At 44.7% G+C, this 20,488-nt stretch overlaps 1 protein-coding gene across 1 annotated transcript in view; it reads left to right on the top strand.

Moving 5' to 3' along the window:
- RHPN2 (rhophilin Rho GTPase binding protein 2) overlaps positions 1–20,488 on the top strand; it is a 59,481-nt gene that overhangs the window by 22,300 nt on the left and 16,693 nt on the right. Inside the window, exons 3-8 of the mRNA XM_007165069.3 lie at positions 4,848–4,976; positions 7,632–7,707; positions 15,730–15,807; positions 16,182–16,306; positions 17,934–18,100; positions 20,116–20,303. Coding sequence (XP_007165131.2) covers positions 4,848–4,976; positions 7,632–7,707; positions 15,730–15,807; positions 16,182–16,306; positions 17,934–18,100; positions 20,116–20,303 — 763 coding nt within the window. The remainder of the gene's footprint in view (positions 1–4,847; positions 4,977–7,631; positions 7,708–15,729; positions 15,808–16,181; positions 16,307–17,933; positions 18,101–20,115; positions 20,304–20,488) is intronic.

Genomic DNA, 20,488 nt, shown 5'->3' with positions numbered 1-20,488 from the left:
GCCCATTTTATGAATTCAGTAAAGTTGCAGGATACAAAATCAATATACAGAAATCAATTGCATTTCTATCAGAAAGATAAATTAAGAAAACAATCCCAACACTCATACAGCGTTGGTGGGTCTATAAGTTGGTACAGCCACTATGGAAAACAGTATTGAGATTCCTCAAAAAATTAAGAATAGAATTGCCACATGACCTACGTACTCCACTTCTGGATATTTATCTGAAGAACACAAAAACACTAAGTTGAAAAGATACATGTACCCCTATGTTCATTGCAGCATTATTTACAATAGCCAAGATATGGAAACAACCTAAGTGTCCATCAATGGATGAATGGATAAAGAAAATGTGATACACACACACACACACACATATACACCATGGAATATTACTTAGCCATAAGAAAGAATGAAATCTTGCCATTTGTAGCAACATGGATGGACCTTGAGGGCATTATGCTAAGTGAAATAAGTCAGACAAAGACAAATACTATGTGATCTCACTTATATGTGGAATCTAAAACAAAACAAACAAAAACTCCTAGGGACTTACCTGGTGGTCCAGTGGCTGAGACTCCATGCTCCCAATTCAGGGGGCCTGGGTTTGATCCCTGGTCAGGGAACTGGATCCCACATGCCACAACTAGGAGTTTGCATGCCACAACTAAAGATCCTGCATGCCGCAATTAAGAGATCCTGCATGCCCCAACTGAGACCTGGCACAGCCAGATAAATAAATAAATAAATATTTTAAAAAATAATAAAAAAAACCCAAACCAAACAAAAACCCCCAAGCTCATAGATACAGAGAACAGATGGGTGGTTGACAGGGGTGGAGGCTGCAGTGGAGATGAAATGGGTGAATGTGGTCAAAAGGTACAAATTTCCAGTTATAAAATTAGTCATGGGAATGTGATGTACAGCATGGTGACTATGGTTAATAATACTGTATTGTATGTTTGAAAGTTGCTAAGAGAGTAGATCTTAAAAGTTCTCATCACAAGAAAAAAAATTCTGTAACTAAGTATGGTAACAGATGGCAAATAGACTTATTGTGGTGATCATTTTGAAAATATACAAATATAGAATTATTATGTTGTGCACCTGAAACTAATATAATGTTGTATGTCAATTATAATCAACTTAAAAAAATCTTTTGCCCATTAAAAAAAATTGAGTGGTCTTTTTGTTATTTAATTAACAGAACTCTTTATATATTCTGGATACAGATTCTTTATCAGATATATAATTTGCAAATATTTTCTCCCAGTCTGGCTTTTTTCATTGTTTTTTTAGATGGTATCTTCTGAAGCACAGAAGTTTTTAAATTTGATGAGTCCAGTTAATCGATTTCTTTTTTTTTTATGTGCAGTTTATTTTTTTTTATTTTTTATTTTTTTTGGCTGCGTTGGGTCTTAGTTGCTGTGCACGGGCTTTCTCTAGTTGTGGCGAGTGGGGGCTACTCTTTGTTGTGGTGTGTGGACTTCTCATTGCGGTGGCTTGTCTTGTTGCGGGGCATGGGCTGTAGGCACGCGGGCTTCAGTAGTTGCAGCACACAGGCTCAGTAGTAGCGTCATGGAGGCCCTAGAGTGCGTGGGCTTCAGTAGTTGCAGCACGTGGGCTCAGTAGTTGTGGCACATGGGCTCTAGGGCACACGGGCTTCAGTAGTTGTGGCACATGGGCTCAGTAGTTGTGGCTCACGGGCTCTAGAGCACAGGCTCAGTAGTTGCGGCACACGGGCTTAGCTGCTCCACAGCATGTGGGATCTTCCCGGAGCAGAGATTGAACCTGTGTCCCCTGCATTGGCAAGTGGATTCTTAACCACTGCGCCACCAGGAAAGTCCTCAGTTTCTTCTTTTATGGATTGTGCTTTTGGTGTGTAGCTAAGAATACTTTGTCAAACTCAAGGTCATGAAGATTTTCTTCTAGAAGTTTTGGAGTTTTTGCTCTTTTACTGAGGTCTCTGATCCATTCTGACTTAATATTTGGTTTGGTGTAAAATTTAGATTGAGATTTATTTTTTGCCTGTTGTGCAGAAAAGAGTTATCATAGCCGGCCTGAGATGGCTATCCTTAGAAAGCCCTGCTTGCAAGGTTGGTGTTTGGCTGGTATCTGGAAACTTAGATTTCAGAAGAGTTCCCACCATTCCCAGAACTGATAAGAGGAGCTCACTATACTTAAACTATTTGCACAAACAATGTGGTTTATACTGAATACCCGCTTTCCTTCTAGGAGTTTTGAATTTTGGAACATGCTAGGCAGAGGTGTCTACCTGACCGGCCCCCAGTAAATACCCCAATGAGCTTCCTTGGAAGATAGCATTTTCACATGCGTTGTCACAACTCTTTGCTGAAGGAATTAAGCATGTCCTGTGTGACTCCTTTGGGAGAGAGGACGCTTAGCGCCTGTGCCTGGTTTCCTTCAGACTTCACCCCATGCACCTTTCCCTTAGCTGATTTTGCTTTGTGTCCTTTTGCTGTAATAAATCAGAGCAATGCGTACAACTATATCCTGAGTCCTGCAAGTCCTCCTAGTAAATCACTGAACCTGGCGGTGGTCTTGGGGACACTGACCTGCCTAGGGATGTCCAATTGCTTCAGCATCATTTGTCAGAAAGACTTTTTCCCCCTTGAATTTTCTTGTCACCTTTGTCAAAAGCAACTCACCATAAATATAAGGATTTATTTCTGGATTCTGTTCTGTTCCATTGCCTTTCCTTATGCCAATACCACATCTTGATTACTGAGGCTTTATAGTAAGTTTTAAAATCAGATAGCATAAATCCTCTAACTTTGTTCTTTTTCAAACTTCTTTGGCCCTTCTAGGCCCTTTGCATTTCCATATAAATTTTAGGCTCAGTTTGTCAATTTCTACTAAAAAGCTTACTAGCGTTTTGATTGGAATTTCTTTGAATTGATAGATCAATTGGAGAGAATTGACGTCTTGACAATAGTGAGTCTTCCAATCCATAAACATGGAATGTTTCTCCATTAAATATCGCAGCAATGTTTTGAAGTTTTCAGTGTACAAGTCTTGTGCTTCTTTTCTTAATTTTATTCCTAAGTATTTTGATCTTTCTGATACTATTTTGAGTGAAATTTTCTTAATTTCATTTCAAGATTGCTCATTGCTAGTATATAGAAAAAAAATTGATTTGTATATTTTGAATTATATCCTGTGACCTAACTAAATTTATTAGTTCCAGTATTTGTCTTGTGGATGCCTGGGGATTTTATGCATGCAAGATTATGACAGCTGTGAATAAAGACAGTTTTACTTCTTCCTTTCAATCCAGATGCCTTTCATTTCTTTATTTATTTTATTGCTGCTGGCTTGAACCTCCAGTATGGTGTTGATTAGAAGTGGCATGAATGGACATCTTTGCCTTGTTCCTGATCATAAGGGGGAAAGCATCAATCTTTCACCATTAAGTATGATGTTAGCTGTGGGTTTTTGTAGATGCCCTTTATCAAGTTTTGTAAATTATCTTTTATTCCTAGGTTGTTATGGATTTTTATCATAAATCTGTGTTGGACTTTATCACATGCTTTTTTTCCTGCATCTGTTGAGATGACAATTTATTTTTTGTCCCTTATTCTGTTGATATAGTATGTTACATTAATTGATTTTCGGATATTAAGCCAACCTTGCATTCCTGGGATAAATCCCACTTGGTCGTGATGTATAATCCTTTGTATATGTTGCTAGATTCAAGTTGCTAATATTTTTTTTTTTTTTTAAACTTTTGGGTTTATTTTATTTATTTATTTATTTATTTATGGCTGTGTTGGATCTTCGTTTCTGTGCGAGGGCTTTCTCTAGTTGTGGCAAGTGGGGGCCACTCTTCATCGCGGTGCGCGGGCCTCTCACTATCGCGGCCTCTCTTGTTGCAGAGCACAGGCTCCAGATGCGCAGGCTCAGTAGTTGTGGCTCACGGGCCCAGCTGCTCCGCGGCATGTGGGATCTTCCCAGACAAGGGCTCGAACCCGTGTCCCCTGCATTGGCAGGCAGATTCTCAACCACTGCGCCACCAGGGAAGCCCAAGTTGCTAATATTTTATGGAGGATTTTTGCATATGTATTCATGAAGGATATTGATTGGTTGTTTTGTTTTCTTGTGGTGTCTTCCTCTGGTTTTGGATCAGGGTGATACTGGCCTCATAGGATGAACTGGGGAGTGTTACCGCCTCTATTTCCTCATCCATTTCCTTTTTTTTTTTTTTTTAAATTTATTTATTTATGGCTGTGTTGGGTCTTCATTTCTGTGTGAGGGCTTTCTCTAGTTGCGGCAAGTGGGGGCCACTCTTCATCGCGGTGTGCGGGCCTCTCACTATCGCGGCCTCTCTTGTTGCGGAGCACAGGCTCCAGATGCGCAGGCTCAGTAATTGTGGCTCACGGGCCTAGTTGCTCCGCGGCATGTGGGATCTTCCCAGACCAGGGCTCGAACCCGTGTCCCCTGCATTGGCAGGCAGATTCTCAACCACTGCGCCACCAGGAAAGCCCTCATCCATTTCCTTTTAAGGGGAAAATTTATGGTCTGTTATGGGTGACTAGGAGCAACTCCTTTTTGTCTTCTCAAGGCTAATTCTTACAGAGAGGTCTTAGCATTCATGTAAGGCAGCTCAGTGTCATTGGCTATATCCTAGGTCCATTTATTGGCAGGTGTGGCTCAAAATGGGGCAGGTGCCCAGCATCCCTGAGACACCTTATCTGATCACATCTGGCTCCTCCATCTGCAGGCAGACCTTCAGAACTTCCCTACGGGGACAAGGGTTGGGGTATCTGCTCACCCGGCAGCTGGGATGCTTGGCTGAGGATGCTTCTCTCCCCCCTCTCTTTTAACAGAGCAGCCACGAACCAAAAGGTACGGGAGCAGGTGCGCCTGGAACTGAGCTTCTTGAACTCAGACCTGCAAATGCTTAAGGAAGAGCTGGAGGGGCTCAACATCTCGGTGGGAGTCTATCAGAGCACAGAGTAAGTGGGGGCAACACTTCTTTTGGATACTTTCTGAGCCTTGGAACATGCCTACATCAGGGATGGTGCACAGATAGGCCTGAGGGTGTGGCAGACCCCACTTTGATCCAATTTGGGGTTGAGCAAGGTGTAGGAATTAAAGGGATGAACCCATGGAGTTTGTTGGAAATACCTGGCCAGTTGGGCAAGAAGGCATTTATTTGTCCTGGGGACACACGGGACATAGTTTTACAGGAGAGCTGTGTGGCTGGGTCCAGGCGGGGAGATGGCATCTGTCAGGTGGCCTGGGTGGTGGCTCAGTCATAAAGATACCCTGGAAGGGCGGCTGTGGTTAGCTCTGAGAGCCAGCCTGCCAGATGGGCCCCAGGAAGCCCTGCCTTCTTCCTTGTCAGCCTCAGCACCATGCACACGGTCTGACTCTGGGTCATTCTGTTGATAAGAGTACAAAAACATATAAACTGCCTTTTATATCAAAGATTATGAGACCTTTGCAAGTTCCCTGAGGAGACAGTGTGACTGAGACACTTTGGAAATGTCCCCCATTAAATATTTGAGAAACAGATGTTCTAATTCAGAAGCATCCCTTAGGGAGTGTTTATAGTAGACCAGATGTTGAGGTGTGACCTTCAGAAAAGCTCAGAGAGTCTCCCACCCCAAGGTGAGCTACCTTGGAAAGAAAAGTCCATCTTTAAGAAGAAATAACTTTGAGGGGACTTCCTTGGTGGTCCAGTGGTTAAGGCTTTGTGCTTCCAACGCAGGGGGCGCGGGGTCGATCCCTGGCAGGGAACTAAGATCCCACGTGCCGCGTGGGGCAGCCGAAAAAGAAAGAAAAAACTTTGAGCTCTAAAGGACAGTTTACATACTTTTCTGTGTGGGGAAGTGGTTACTTCTCAAAAGGTAAGGGAGTCCCAGGGAAAACCCAGTCAGAAAATAATTCCCTGGATTAACAAAAGGAAAATGTTGGGGAACCTTGAGTCACCTTTGGAATGTGCTTTTCCTGATTGTCCCCAATCCTCTGCACTGTCCCTGAGGTGTTTTTCTGAGTCACGTGTGAAACCTCTGCTCCTTTGGTGACTGTCCATGAGCCAGCCCGTGTGTCCTGCCTCGCTTACCTGTGGGCTCCCAGTGCAGTCTGACACCTAATCAGAACAGTCAATGCACAGCTTCCCCCAGCCTATGCTCTGGTATTAAATTCCAGTGTTTTGCCCAGAAGGTCAAAGTTCCTCGAGGAGGCAAGGCCTGGCCAAACTTTGGTGGTAAATGTAGGATGTTTCATATTCCCCCCTCACCGTACTGAAGCACAGGGCTGTCCATCACAAGGGTGTCCCCCAGAGACATGCAGTTAAGGCCCCTGTGTGACCACTGTGCGGCTCTAAAGTGGCCGGTCTGTCCCCTGTGCATTGGGAAGAGGGGAGAGAGATGTGCAGATGCATGATGACACCTTGCATTTCCATCTGCCCCTCTTCCCGTTTTCAAAGCAGATTGTTTTTTTCTCAGCATGGTTGATTTTTAAACATTTCTATGAGGTAGGCAGGGAAGAAACAATCTCATTGTGCAGATGAGAAAACACAGGGAAGCCGGAAGTTACGGAAAAAGTTATATTAGCGCAAGATGGAGGGCGGGGCGCCCTGGCCCGGAGGCCTCGGGACGCTGGCTGCTCCTGGACAGTCACAGGGAGTGCCAGCCCCGTGGGAGTCAGGCCAGGAGCACGCTGGGGCCCAGAGGACAGCAGCACGGCCTGGTTTTCATCTCCTTCTAGCAGGATCCAGCTTTCCGTCAGGAAAGGGCTTTGGGGAAGCTGTACACCCCGCTGGGGCTCGCCTGCTTTCAGCTTAGCCCTGTTGTTTTCTGTCCCCCACAGAGGCAGCTTCAGCTTACAGCCTATTGTCCACTCACCCTGCCTGCATTCCTGGCCTCCTCCCCGGGCTGGGCTGAGCAACCCCAGGAGGTCTCCTGTTACAGGTCAGGGAGCGAAATCCCTGTTTGCAAAACAGAGCTGAGCCCCATTCACTTCCTGTTAGCTCTGCCCCTAAGGCCACTCCCAGGGCGACCTGTTGGGTAACCAGCTGGTGAGTGCGGGGAGAGGAGGTGGAGGGGAAACAGCCGGCCAGGGTCTGACCCAGGGCTGGGAGCCAGGTGCACTGAGGTGTCAGATGGGCCCCCTGCCCTCAAGGCCTTCCTGTGATGGGGATGGGACACCTAGAGGGATACGCCGTATAGGAGGAGGCCCTTGAGAGCCCAGGGTTGGAGGGCTGCAGGAGAGATGGGACTCGCTGCGGCGAGGAGAGGCGGAGGGGGATGGGGGTTGGGTGGAGATGGTGGAGCAGTGAGCACACCAGGCACAGCCCCGGGTGCACAGTAGGTTCTCAGCACAGTTACTCAAAGAAGTGTAGCGATTGGAGGGTTAAATCAGGGTGGAGCTGGTAGGGGCCTCATGTGTTAGGCTAGGTCGTTTAAAAGTTGTCGGGACCGGGACCAGTTTTGGAACAGAGATGGGGACGTGACCCGAGTGGTCTTTATGGAAAATGAACTGGTGTGTGCTAGCTTGGCGGGGGGAGAGCGGGTGGGGACCTGAGCTGGGCTGCTGGGGGAAGGCCGGGGGGTGCAAAGTGGCCGGCATACGGATGTTCATGTACCTTGCTGTGTTCCTTCCAGGGAGGCATTTACGATACCCCTGATTCCACTTGGCCTGAAGGAAACCAAGGACGTTGACTTTTCAGTCGTTCTCAAGGTAAATCTCAAAGCAAGGGACACTGGACTCACTGTTTAAAAGGGAAATGTAGAAGTTGTGTATCCCTCGCGAGTGGCCTTAGGCTCAATGTGCCGACTGTCAGTTGATTTCTGCAGGGTGGCCTTGAGCCCCCTCAGAGCCTGTGCCGTCCTTTCAGATGCTCCCTTTCATCTGGTCACTGAGGCTTCTGGGGAAGGGGTTGGAAACCCGGGCCAGTCCACCCCAGGAGGCTAGTCAAAGAGGGTGTATAACCAATTTAGGCCACGTTTTTGGAAGAATAGCCAAAGTTTTTGTCCCTCAACATTTTATGCTGAAAATAGAAAAATTCAAAGAATTTTACAGTGAATCCCTGTATACTCACTAGCTAGGTTCTCCCGTGAACTTTTTGCTGTAATCACTTTATCACGTATTCGTCCATTTATGCATCCCTGAATCTATACATCAATCCATTTTATTTTTTGATACATTTCAAAGTAAATCAGGGAATTTCCTGGCGGTCCAGTGGTTAGCGCTTGGCACTTTCACTGTCGGGGCCTGGTTTCAATCCCTGGTAGGGGAACTAAGATCCCATGAGCCACACAGCTTGGCCAAAAAACAAAAACAAAAAACAAAAAAACAGCAAAACAAAGTAAATACTTGAGTAGCTTAAATACTTGAATAGCTAGAGTTTATGGATCCCTCCTGCTCCCTAATTCCTGGATGTTTACCTTCTCTTTTCTTTCTCTCTCTCCCCCTCTTTCTCCCTCCCTCCCTTCTTTCCTTCAATCTTTTTTTTTTTTCCAATAACAACTTTATTGAGATATAATTCACACACCGCACAATTCACATCTTTAAGGTGAACAGTATCTGGCCTCCCCTTAGCCAGTGTGTCCCTGGCAAGCAGCGGTACTTGTAGGCCCATCTGTGTCTGTCACTGTGCAGGGTGCTGTTGATGTCACAGGCCCTGCCTTTGGATCCCGTGGTTCAGTGGGGGATCCAGGTGGGAAGTGGAAGATGTGTTTTGATGGAGTCACCCAGAGATGCCTTGGGGCCAGGAGAGGCCTCCCCGTGCCTGGAATGCTTTCCTCTTCCTCCTTGCCCCACATCCATCACTCTGAGTTTTACTGACTCACCTCAAACTTCCATTTAGGAGGAGAAAGTGGTGATGAGGTGGAAGGTAGTGCCTGTCTCTGAGCACAGGCATGGTGTATAGGAATGAATCCCAGCATCGTGAAAAATGCTTCAGAGAGTTTTGTTTCTTTTCACAGTAATCCTGTTAGTTGACTCATCTTGGACTGCTTTTAATTTAGAAAAGGAAAAAATGATCATATGGCATTTTGGGCCCTACACAATTTGTCCTTTTAAAAAGCAATTGGTTAATGCTTCAGAAGCCTTTGCCCTTGACCTCCAATCTCAATCAGAGACTGCGTGAGTCCCTTGACATATAAGCGCTTTCACTTATGGCCTTGTGGACTGCTGCTTGTTTAAATCCAGGTCCCGGGCCCTGTGAGTTTGGGGTTTATTTTGGAGTTTGAGAAGGGACATTGGTAGTCTTGCTGGATGCAGGATTGCCAAAGATTTTATTTTCTGGGTAGGAAACAATCCACAGCTATATGGCAGCTTTTCACAGGTCCCCTGAACTTTTAGATGTGACACTTGCCACAGGTCTGTGAGACTCCAGGCAATGCTCATGTCTGTGGAAATGTTTTAGTTGCTTTTGTAGAATAGTTTCTTGTAAGATTTAGTTTGTTGCTTGGTGCCAGAGCTGCAAGAGTGCAGGCATTTGGGGGAGGGGGGCGCGGAGTAGGTGAAGGAGATTAAGAGGTACAAACTTGCAGTTATATAATAAGTAAGCCAGCGAGTTATAATATACAGCCTAAGGAATATGGTCACTAATACTGTAATAACTTTGGTGACAGATGGTTACTAGACTTGCTGTAGTGATCATTTCATAATGTATGCAAATCTCAAATCATATGTGATACATCTGAAGCTAGCATAGAATTGTAGTCAACTATGTTTCAGTTAAAAAAAAAAAAGACATACTTAGAACCACAAAATGTCTGAGTTTGGAAGGAATTGTAAAGGTTACCAAAAAATAAAAATAAAAATACAGAACACAGGCATTTAAAAGGGAGACTCTTGGAGAAACTCGGGAATTTCATGGGCATCTGTAAGGATCCAAACATGTCATGTGCTGAATTCACATTAAAGCCAGTGGGGGAAAAAAAAAATCACATGTTGTGGGTATGGCCAAGTGCTATTCAGCTGAGGCTTCCAGCCATGTCATTTTAGCCTAAAAAGGACTCTACAAATGTCAGTCATACAAAAATGAGAATATTTGGGGGATGTTCTGTTTTTCCTTCCACATTTATCCTTGAGAGTAACACAGACAGATGCCACAGAAGTAGTTTGGCCGACTGAATTAGGGCAATTCAAGTTGTCTTTCAAATCTGTGTATCCATGTGATGTTTAATGGTCATTGAAGCTTCATGGTCTGATTTTTTTCTCTTTTAAATAAATGGACTTTAAAATGGCTTCATAAAAAAACACGATCAAAATCAATTCCCTTTCAGAGAATTCACGTTTTTTTTTGCTTTTAAATATGTCTTTATTACTTTATTTTTCCGACTGAGAACAGTATTGCAAAACATTCAGAAAATATCAAGACACGTAAAGATCCCTCACAGCCACACACCTCCCTCCCCCGCCCCCCATCTCCCCACTGAGCTATGTAACTTGCTCGGTACTTAATCTTTGAGCACCCGATCTTGTCCTCTGATCAGGGGCCTGCCTTAGGAGGCTGTGAGACTCCTGTGATCTGTTCAGGCTTAGCATGGTGTCTTCTGGTAGTAGGTGCTAAATAAGGTAGTTATTAATTTCATTCTTTTTTTTAAATATTTATTTATTTATTTGGTTGCGCTGGGTCTTAGTTGCGGCTCACAGGCTCCTTAGTTGTGGCTCACCGGCTCCTTAGTTGCAGCTCGCTGGCTCCTTAATTGCGGCATGCATACTCTTAGTTGCAGCATGCATGTGGGATCTAATTCCCTGACCAGGGATTGAACCTGGGCCCCCTGCATTGGGAGTTCAGTCTTATCCACTGTGCCACCAGGGAAGTCCCAATTTCATTCTTAAGGCAGCTTTCAAATACTGTTGTCAGCAGCTCTCTGAGCACGTTTGCACACTTTGCTGAATATTCCCTTTAGATAAATTTCTGGATGAGGATTTGATAGGTCAAAGATACATGTTAGGGATTTCCCTGGCGGTCCAGTGGTTAAGACTCTGCGTTTCCACTGCAGGGGGCACTGGTTCGATCCCTTGTCAGGGAACTAAGATCCCACATGCAGCACAGCCAAAAAAAAAAAAAAAAAGATACATGTTACCTAATTACCCACCAGAAGTGGTCCTGCCTTACATTCCCAAGTGTATGACTGCTTACATTGGGTGTCGCTTATCATTTTGATTTTGTGAGGTCAGGCAAAAATGATATCATGACAGTTTGCGTTCTTTGATCAGTACTAGAGTTCCCACTTTTGTTTATTTGTCCTTTACATGTGTCCTTTCGGAAATACCTATTTCTGTCCTTTGTCTGCTTTACCATAGAGTTGCTTTTAAGAGTTCTTTTACATATGAAGGAGAGTAGTGCTTGGTTATGTACGTTACAAATATTTCTCCCAGTAGGTTCTCTCCTTTAACTTGTTTTACAAGCAATACCAGTTTAAAAAGTATATGTTTTTTTTTTTTCCAAACAGATTTTATGTTGTTAAGCTTAACAGTTCTTCCCTTAACAATTCTTCCTTGATAACGTGTTCAGAAAGGCATTCTCCACATCAAGAAGACATAAATATTTTACTATAGTTTCTTCCAGTGCTTTAAAATTTTTTAACATTAAATCTTTAATCAATCAGGAATTTGTGTGTAAAACAATGAGGTGTAGTACTTTTTATTTTCACCAAAAAATGGGTAGCCAGTTTCCCCTGAACTATGTATAAAGAATCCATCTGTGAGGCTTCCCTGGTGGTGCAGTGGTTAAGAATCCGCCTGCCAATGCAGGGGACACGGGTTCGAGCCCTGGTCCGGGAAGATCCCACATGCTGCGGAGCAACTAAGCCCGTGCGCCACCACTACTGAGCCTGCGCTCTAGAGCCAGCGAGCCACAACTACTGAGCCCGCGTGCCACAACTACCGAAGCCCGTGCGCCTAGAGCCCATGCTCCGCAACAAGACAAGCCACCGCAATGAGAAGCCCACACACTGCAACAAAGAGTAGCCCCCGCTCACTGCAACTAGAGGAAGCCCGCGCACAGCAAAGAAGACCCAACGCAGCCAAAAATAAATAAATACGATAAAATAAATTAAAAAAAAAAAAAGAATCCATCTGTGGTTCTGGATGCTGTCCATTTCATTGCATGCCCCTCCCTCCCCCTCAGCCCTCCTCTACCCTGCTCTGTGCGGGGGTGGGGGGGGGCAGCAGCAGATTCCTGCTCTGTGGCTTTCTATTGGGTGTGTCCGAGGGGGAGTAGCCAATAGCAGGAGATGAGAGGATGGGAAGAGAGGGAAGTCGGGGCTTTTTAACTCCTCAGCTCGCTCAGCTGGGTACCTTTTACAATCCCCCCGCCCCGAGCAGGGAAGGTCCTCGTGGCTGTTGGATGCTCACCTCAGACAGCCACCTCTCCAGGTTCCCATAGCTCCTTCTCCCCCTTGACCCTTCAACTCTGTGGTTCTAGTGGCTCTGGAGGTCCTGCACAATCCTATGGTTTCCCATAACCCTGCCCACATCACTAGATGAGTTCTTCCCTTAAATTCACATCAGGCACACCTGTGTGTGCCCCTCCTTCCTGCCTGCAGCTGGTGGATGCCCCAGGCTTTTCCTCTTCTTTGGGATGCTGGCTTATGTTATATATCCGATTCTCGAATCTGCTTCAGTTTGTTTCTGCTCCATATTTGGTTTCATTGTTTAATCCCTGTGTGTTTTAACACCAATTGGAGCAATCCTTCTTTATTACTATGCTTTCCGAAATGTTCTTGGCTTTTCTTCCATGTTTTTAACTTCCGTGTTTTGTTAGGTTTCTCCAAAATAGCACTTTTGGGTTTTGACTGAAATTTCATGAGATTCATAGCTTAATTTGGACAAAATTGCATCTTTACAATATTGTACATTTTCATCCATGATCGTAATATTTCCAATTGTTGATAATCAACAAAGCAAGTTTTATGGGGGCAGGCATCATGCCTATCTCGTTTAAAAAAAGTGATTTAATGAAAAAATGAAACAATGAAATAACTTACGTCTTGCGGTAATGTTTAATAGTTATCTGCTTAATTAATTAAATTAATTTTATCCCTAGGGATATTGTACTTCTGTTATAATTGTGAAAGTTTTTGATCCCCCATTCTATTTTTCTGACTGGTTATTGTTTGTGTAAGAAAGGAAGACTATTAACTTTTTTTTTTTTTCTAACTGAAGTATAGTTTATTGACAATGTTGTGTTAGTTTCTGGTGTACAGCAAAGTGATTCAGTTATACATATATGTATTCTTTTTCATATTCTTTTCCATTATGATTTATTGTAGGGTATTGAATGTAGCTCCCTGTGCTATACAATAGGACCTCATTCTTTATCCATTCTATATATAATAGTTTGCATCTGCTAATCCCAAACTCCTAATCCATCCCTCTCCTTCGCCCCTCCTCCTTAGCAACCACAAGTCTGTTCTTTATAAGACTATTAACTTTTAGTATTAACTTTTTGGCCATTTTACTGAATTCTTATTAGTTTTGTGGTTTTTTAGTTGACGCTCTTGGAGTTTGTAAAAACACCGTTATTTTGCACAAAAATTATTTTGTTTCTTCCTTTCTAACATCTATATCTTACTTTTCTTAAATTGTTGGCTAGAGAACTTTCGGAATTATGCTAAGTAATGGCAGTGGTGGTAGACATCCTTGTCTTGCCCCCGATATTTACAGTGGGTTTCAGCTTGGTATTTTTTATTCTACTATGATATATGATAGATATGTTTAAATCTATCCTAGGTTACTAAATTTCAAAGTCAAGAATACATTTAGAATGTATCAAAATCCTCTTTGACCTCTGTAAGGTTGATGTAAAGTTTCTCTTTTAACTTCTCATTTTAAGTGTAATTTCTCTCCTAATTTTAAGAACATTTTTGCCAGTGTCCACAGGAGAAGTTGACAGAACAGCGTGCTGCTCTGGAAAGGATACAGTTCTCATCCTGGAGCATCTCCTGAGTCGTGGCCCTAACGCTGCTCTCAGGGATGTGGTCGGAGAAGCCCTAGAGGAGCTTTGTCCCCCAGATCATCCTCACCATAATTAATGTCACTAATAACATAATTAATTATATTTGAAAACCATTTCAGGGACTTCCCCCGTGGTCCACGGATTAAGACTCTGCGCTTCCACTTCAGGGGGCACGGGTTCGATCCCTGGTTGGGGAACTAAGATCCTGCATGCCTCGTGGTGCAGCCAAAAAAAAAGAAAAAGAAAAGAAAAAAAAGCAAAGCAGTGTTGTATATTCATTCAGTACAGTCCCATTTTTGTAAGCGGAGAGTATTTGGGTGTATGTGTAGGTATTCATTGAACATATAAAAAGCAGAAGGGACTTTAATGTAGAAAGCGTGTAAAGACAATACTCACAGACACTTGGGAAAATGTAATGAACGATCTCTCTCCTCAACTTTTTGCAGCCAGGGAGAGCCAGCACTTATGGAGGATGTTATGCAAGAATCCATTCTCCATACCCATTATACTCATCTTATTTTTTCCTGTAATACTTGCCTCCTCCTAATATATGATATAGTTTACCTATTTGTTGTGCCTGTTACTTATTGTCTGTGCTCCCTTGTGAGATTATAAGCTCCATGGGGCAAGATCTTTGTTTTGTTCACGGAAGTAGCCCCAACACTGTGAACAGTGCCTGACACATAGCAGGTGTTCATCAATGTATCTTATGACCGAATGAACTCACCGAGTGGTCATGAAACACTGGACCCCGTTGGAGGTCTCACAGGGGTGCTTTGTTTGTGGAAGTGCACGGAGCTGCTCTCACAAAGGTTCCCATCACAGACCCTGAGGGTAGCATCCTCGTAACAGTCCCCACACATGAGTTCCCTCTGCCAGGAAGACCCTGTGCCCAGAGGACGAAGGTCTGAGCCCCTGAATATCTGTGATGTTTGCTAGAATTATTGAACTTATAGTCACTTATGCAAGTCACTTAACTGTGCTGCCAAGACACTTTTTTTTTAAGATTTTGTTTTTGATGTGGACCATTTTTAGAGTCTTCACTGAATTTGTTACAATATTGCTTTTGTTTTATGTTTTGGTTTTTTTGGCCGCTAGGCATGTGGGATCTTAGCTCCCTGACCAGGGATGGAACCCGCACTGCCCGCATTGGAAGGCGAAGTCTTAACCACTGGACCACCAGGGAAGTCCCCACTTTTAAATAAAAAATAACTTCAACTTCCGTTTTTACTGAAGCAACAAAAACAAAAATTTTAAATATACATAAATAAAATTAAGAAAATAAATCCCACCACTTAGAAAATCACTGCAGTGTACACTCTCCCATAAGTTTTTATGAATTCTACATGTATTTTTTTTTTTAAAAGAAACATTTATTTATTTATTTATTGGCTGTGTTGGGTCTTCGTTGCTGCGCACAGGCTTTCTAGTTGTGGCGATCAGGGGCTACTCTTCGTTGCGGTGCACGGGCTTCTCGTTGCAGTGGCTTCTTGTTGCAGAGCATGGGCTCTAGGCACGCGGGCTTCAGTAGTTGTGGCTCGTGGGCTCTAGAGCACAGGCTCAGTAGTTGTGACGCACAGGCTTAGTTGCTCTGCGGCATGTGGGATCTTCCCGGACCAGGGCTCAAACCCAGGTCCCCTGCATTGTCAGGCAGATTCTTAACCACTGCGCCACCAGGGAAGTCCCTCTACATGTATTTTTAAAGGGGGGGGCACCTTAGACATTACTATTTTACCTATTTACGGTTTTGAGTCACACCTTACAGTATCTCATTTTTCTTACAGGATTTTATTCTGGAACATTACAGTGAAGATAGCTACCTCTATGAAGATGAAATAGCAGATCTTATGGATCTGAGACAAGTATGTTTCTGTGTGTGGCAGGGTGAGGAGGGTGGCTACTAGAGCTTGATGAGTCTTCAGATGATCCCCTTATTTCATTTGAAGTCTTGTAGAATCGCTGGTGGTCGGAGGTGATAGGGAGGAGCTTTCAGAATCGTCCATTCAACTTGCCACATAAGAAGACCACAGAGGGGACAGACATACATGTCTGGGGCTGGGTTCCAGGACTCATGAGTTCACTCCAGCCTTGCCCATCTCTCCTAGAGTTCATGATACCAGCCCTGGGGGCCTAGGCTCCAGAGAAATAGCGTGTTTGAGCATCTTGCCTGCCTGGCTGTCTGCTCTATGCTCACCCGGTCACCCCCTCACCCCCTCAGTGGTTCCTTTCCTTTCAGGCCTGTCGGACGCCCAGCCGAGATGAGGCTGGGGTCGAGCTGCTGATGAGTTACTTCATCCAGCTGGGGTTTGTTGAGAGCCGATTCTTCCCACCCACCCGACAAATGGGGATCCTGTTTACCTGGTAGGTGCCTGGGCTGGGGCTCTCCCACTCTGGCCCCAGTTGGGAGCCTCTGTCCCACGGGGGCTCCTCTGCACTGTGGCCTCGTCTTCCTAACTGTCCCGTTAATACAGGAGACGTGTAGATAAACCAGTGTTTATTTATGAAGGGGATCCAGGGGGAGAAGGCTCCAACGGACTGTGGCTTCTTGCTTCTCAGAGCAAGTGAGCCGAGGAGAAGAGGCACCGTGGCTTCTTGCTTCTCAGACAAGTGAGCCGAGGAGAAGAGGCATTTTTTTCATGCTCATTTTATCGCGGGGGACACACTGGGGCTCTGAGGTGGAACTAACAAGAAACAAGATTCTTGTCCCAGATGGCATGGGAGTGGGAATCAGGTTTTGTCCCAGTGACAAGGGCAGCAAACAGAAATAGATCAGATTTTAAAAACTGAAGCAGAACCTTGGATTCTTCCCCAGAGTTGGTACTTTCCATGATTAGCGTTGTCTAAATATTTTGGAGATGCTATACCTCTTCTCTGAGTTGCTTAGGGCTGTGTGAAATGAAAGTAAATCCCGGTAGTTAAGGGGCATATTCAGAGTTTAATTTCACCACAGCAGATGGCTATTGATGCTTCTTTTTGGAAGGAAAGGCAGATGACTTTTCCTAAAGATGTGTTAGCTGCCTGCACGTGGGTGAAAGGGCCAAATGTGACTTCTCCTTAGTGTTGAATTAGGAAGAAGCTCCATATTTATCCCCTGGTTGATATGTGAACTTTAAAACATATCCTGAGTCTTTCAGACCTCAGGAAGAATTATGAGGGGTTAGGACTTGCTATCTTTCATTTAGGAGAAGCCTTCTTTTTTTTTTTTTTTAATACATTGTATTTTTTAGAGCAGTTTCAGGTTCATAGTAAAATTGAGGGGGAGGTGTAGAGAGTCCCCGTGTAGCCCCTGCCCCTGCACACCCACGACCTCCGCCACTGTCAACATCCCCCCACCAGAGTGTTCCATTTGTTATAGCTGATGAACCTACATTGGCTCATGGTCACCCAACATCCGTTGTTTACAGTAGGGTTCACTCGTGGTGGGCTACCTTCCATGGGTTTGGACAAATGTAATAATGACATGTGTCCACATGATAGCATAGTGTCACACAGAACAGTTTCACTACCCTACAATCCTCTGCCTTCCACCTAGGCATCCCCACCCCCGCCCCACCCCCGATCCTGGCAACCACTGACTCTTTTTGTCTTTTCCAGAACGTCATATAGTTGGAATCATACAGTATGTAGCCTTTCCAGATTGGCTTCTTTCACTTAGTCACACGCATTTAAGGTTTCTCCATGTCTTTTCATGGCTTGATGGCTCATTTCTTTTTAGTGCTGCATAATTTTCCACTGTGTAGCTGTACCACAGTCTGTATATCCATTCACCTATGGAAGGACGTCCCGGTTGAGAATCCCTATTTCTGTTTGCGCTTGTGGGTGTCTTTTTTCCAGTATGATCAGGCCCATCGTCTTGCTTGGAAATAAAACCTCATTGCATGTGCATCTTTGAGTTTTATTCAAGAAATAAGTTTTGTCCATTTTTACCCAAAGGTGGCACTCACTAGCCAAGGAATCCATATTCTCAAAAGACGTTTCTTTTAAATAGGTATGACTCCCTCACGGGGGTTCCGGTTAGCCAACAGAACTTGCTGCTGGAGAAGGCCAGCATTCTGTTTAACATTGGAGCCCTCTACACACAGATCGGGACCCGGTGCAATCGACAGACAGAAGCTGGGCTGCAGAGCGCAGTGGATGCCTTTCAGAGAGCCGCAGGTGTGTCTCTGCGAGGGCTGCCGGGATAGAGCCCTGGCCCTGCCAGGTGGCCCTGGTACCCCAGCTGAAGGGGGTTTGTGGGTCCTTCCCAGGCCCGCGCTTGGCCTCACAGGCCTGAAAGGGCCAGGCCAGTTTTCCAGAGCTGGTGTTATCTTCCCACCAAGAAAATCACTTATTGGCTCAAACCCTGTCTGTCTCTGTCTGAATATGACTCGTGTACACAGTAGTTAATGATTAATCTTTTCCAAACGAGTGGCCCCACAGATGGCAGTCAATGGACTGTTTCTTTGAACACAGTTTCGAAGAAGAGAATAAGTTTTCTCAAATGGTGGGAATGTAGGCTTTTTCTTTTCTCTTTCATCAGACGTGCCTGTTTGGTGCATATTACTACCCTTGCCTTTCTGTTATGCTTACTCTGAGAAGCTCACTCACCCAGGGTTGCTCTTCTCGGCCCCCTACCAAGTGACACTTAGTGCCAGCCTGTAGAGGACTGGGGGCTGCCAGGCGAGGTGCAGTGGGCAGGCCTCCACAGCAAGTTTCCTTCTGTGCCGGTCCTTGTCACTCTGTTTCGGGGTGTTACCCCTGGCAGAAAACCTTCTGGGGTATCTCACTTTGCTCTGCAAGGCCGTGAAGAACTGTGGCTTTGCCATTTTGGCTGATCATGGAATTGCTTGGTTAAAATGAGTGATCCCTTGGGAGGAAACGACACTGTGAAATTCCATGTGGGAGTTGACTTCTTTCACTGTAAATCCTTTTCTGGGCTCATCTTTCTCTCTGAGGACTCTGAAGCAGCTATGCTTGGTGACCTGTCTCTAAGATTCCAGAGATATGGACAAAACAAAGCTTGAGAACAGAGTAGGAGCGAACCCCAGAAAGGAGCAGACAGCCCGCAGCCGTCGCCTTCCTTCTGCAGGGCAGTTTATGCTTTGCAGCAACACCAGAAGAACCAGTCAGATGGGATTTGTGCCGGAGATTTTCTTTCAGCCCCAGGTTGATTGTCATTTAATGCTGTGACACTTTTCTAACACATAAAAAAGTCAGCTGAGGGCTACAGCATGAAAATTTCCACTGGAGTGCCTGAGTTGATCTTTCTTGAGGTCCTGGGGGAAAGCCCGGAATTTATGAATGACCCAGGGGTTAAGTGTGAGCATGCCCCCCAGAGAGCCCTTCCGTCATTCTGTCTGCCTTCTGCCTTCACCTCCATCAAATGTCTAGTCACATATGGAATTTCTCACAAGTGTCCCAGGTGAGATAGGAATGGCCAGGGAGCAGGCTGGTTTCTTTGCTTGATACAGACGTAAATGTTTTGGAAGAGAGTTGCAAAACAAAAGTTTTCTAGCTACGGTAAAACATACATAACAAAACTACCATTTTAACCATTTTTAGGATTACTCTTCGTTGGCATTAAGTACAGTCACATTGTTGTGCAACTATCCATCTCCAGAACTTTTTTATCACCCCAAACAGAAACTCTGTCCCATTAAACACTAAATCTCCATTCCTTCCTCCCCTCAGCCCCTGGGAAACATTCTACTTTTTGTCTCTATGAATTTGACTGTTCCAGATACCTCATCTCACCCAGTGGAATCATACGACATTGGTCCTTGTGATGGACCTATTTCACTTAGTGTAATGTCTTCATCCATGTTGTAGCGTGTGTCAGACTTGCCTTCCTTTTTAAGGCTGAAATATTCCGTGGTAGGTATATACCACATTTTGTGTACCCCATGTCTGTGGATGGACATTTGAGTTGTTTCTGCCTTTTGGTTATTGGGAATAATGCTGCCGTGAGCATTCATGTATAAATATCAATTTAAGTCTCTGCTTTCAATTCTGTGGGGTTATACCTAGGAAGTAGAATTGCTGGATCTTATGGTAATTGAGAATCAGATTTTTCCAAAGATGCTTCAGGACACCAGTTTTATATTTTTGCTTCTGTCATTTTCCATACTCCTGAGCAGCATGGTGAAATAAATATGATCCCCAACTAACGTGCAAAACAATTCCAATCGTAGGGGTTTTAAACTACCTGAAAGAGACGTTTACTCACACTCCGAGTTACGACATGAGTCCCGCCATGCTCAGTGTGCTGGTCAAAATGATGCTCGCGCAAGCCCAAGAAAGCACGTTTGAGAAAATCTGCCTTTCTGGGATCCAGAACGAGTTCTTCATGCTGGTGAAGGTGGCTCAGGAGGCTGCCAAGGTAAGCCTTGCTGTTTGCCGTGACTTTCGGAGTGAGTGGGATTCGTTGGTGTGGGCCCACTGGACGCAGCGGGGGCTTCCCACGGCAGCTTGCCCGTGACCTGGGCAGCATGCCCGCCCAAGCTGGCCAGAGTGCTGGCTTGCATTTTCCTGGCAAGTAATGGTGATTCAGATACGGATCACTGA

This window comes from Balaenoptera acutorostrata, chromosome 19 (genome assembly GCF_949987535.1).
Source record: "Balaenoptera acutorostrata chromosome 19, mBalAcu1.1, whole genome shotgun sequence".
In the NCBI taxonomy this organism is placed as follows: Eukaryota; Metazoa; Chordata; class Mammalia; order Artiodactyla; family Balaenopteridae; genus Balaenoptera; species Balaenoptera acutorostrata.
Note: the sequence above shows the minus strand (reverse complement) of the source record. Positions and strands in the feature narration are given on the sequence as shown.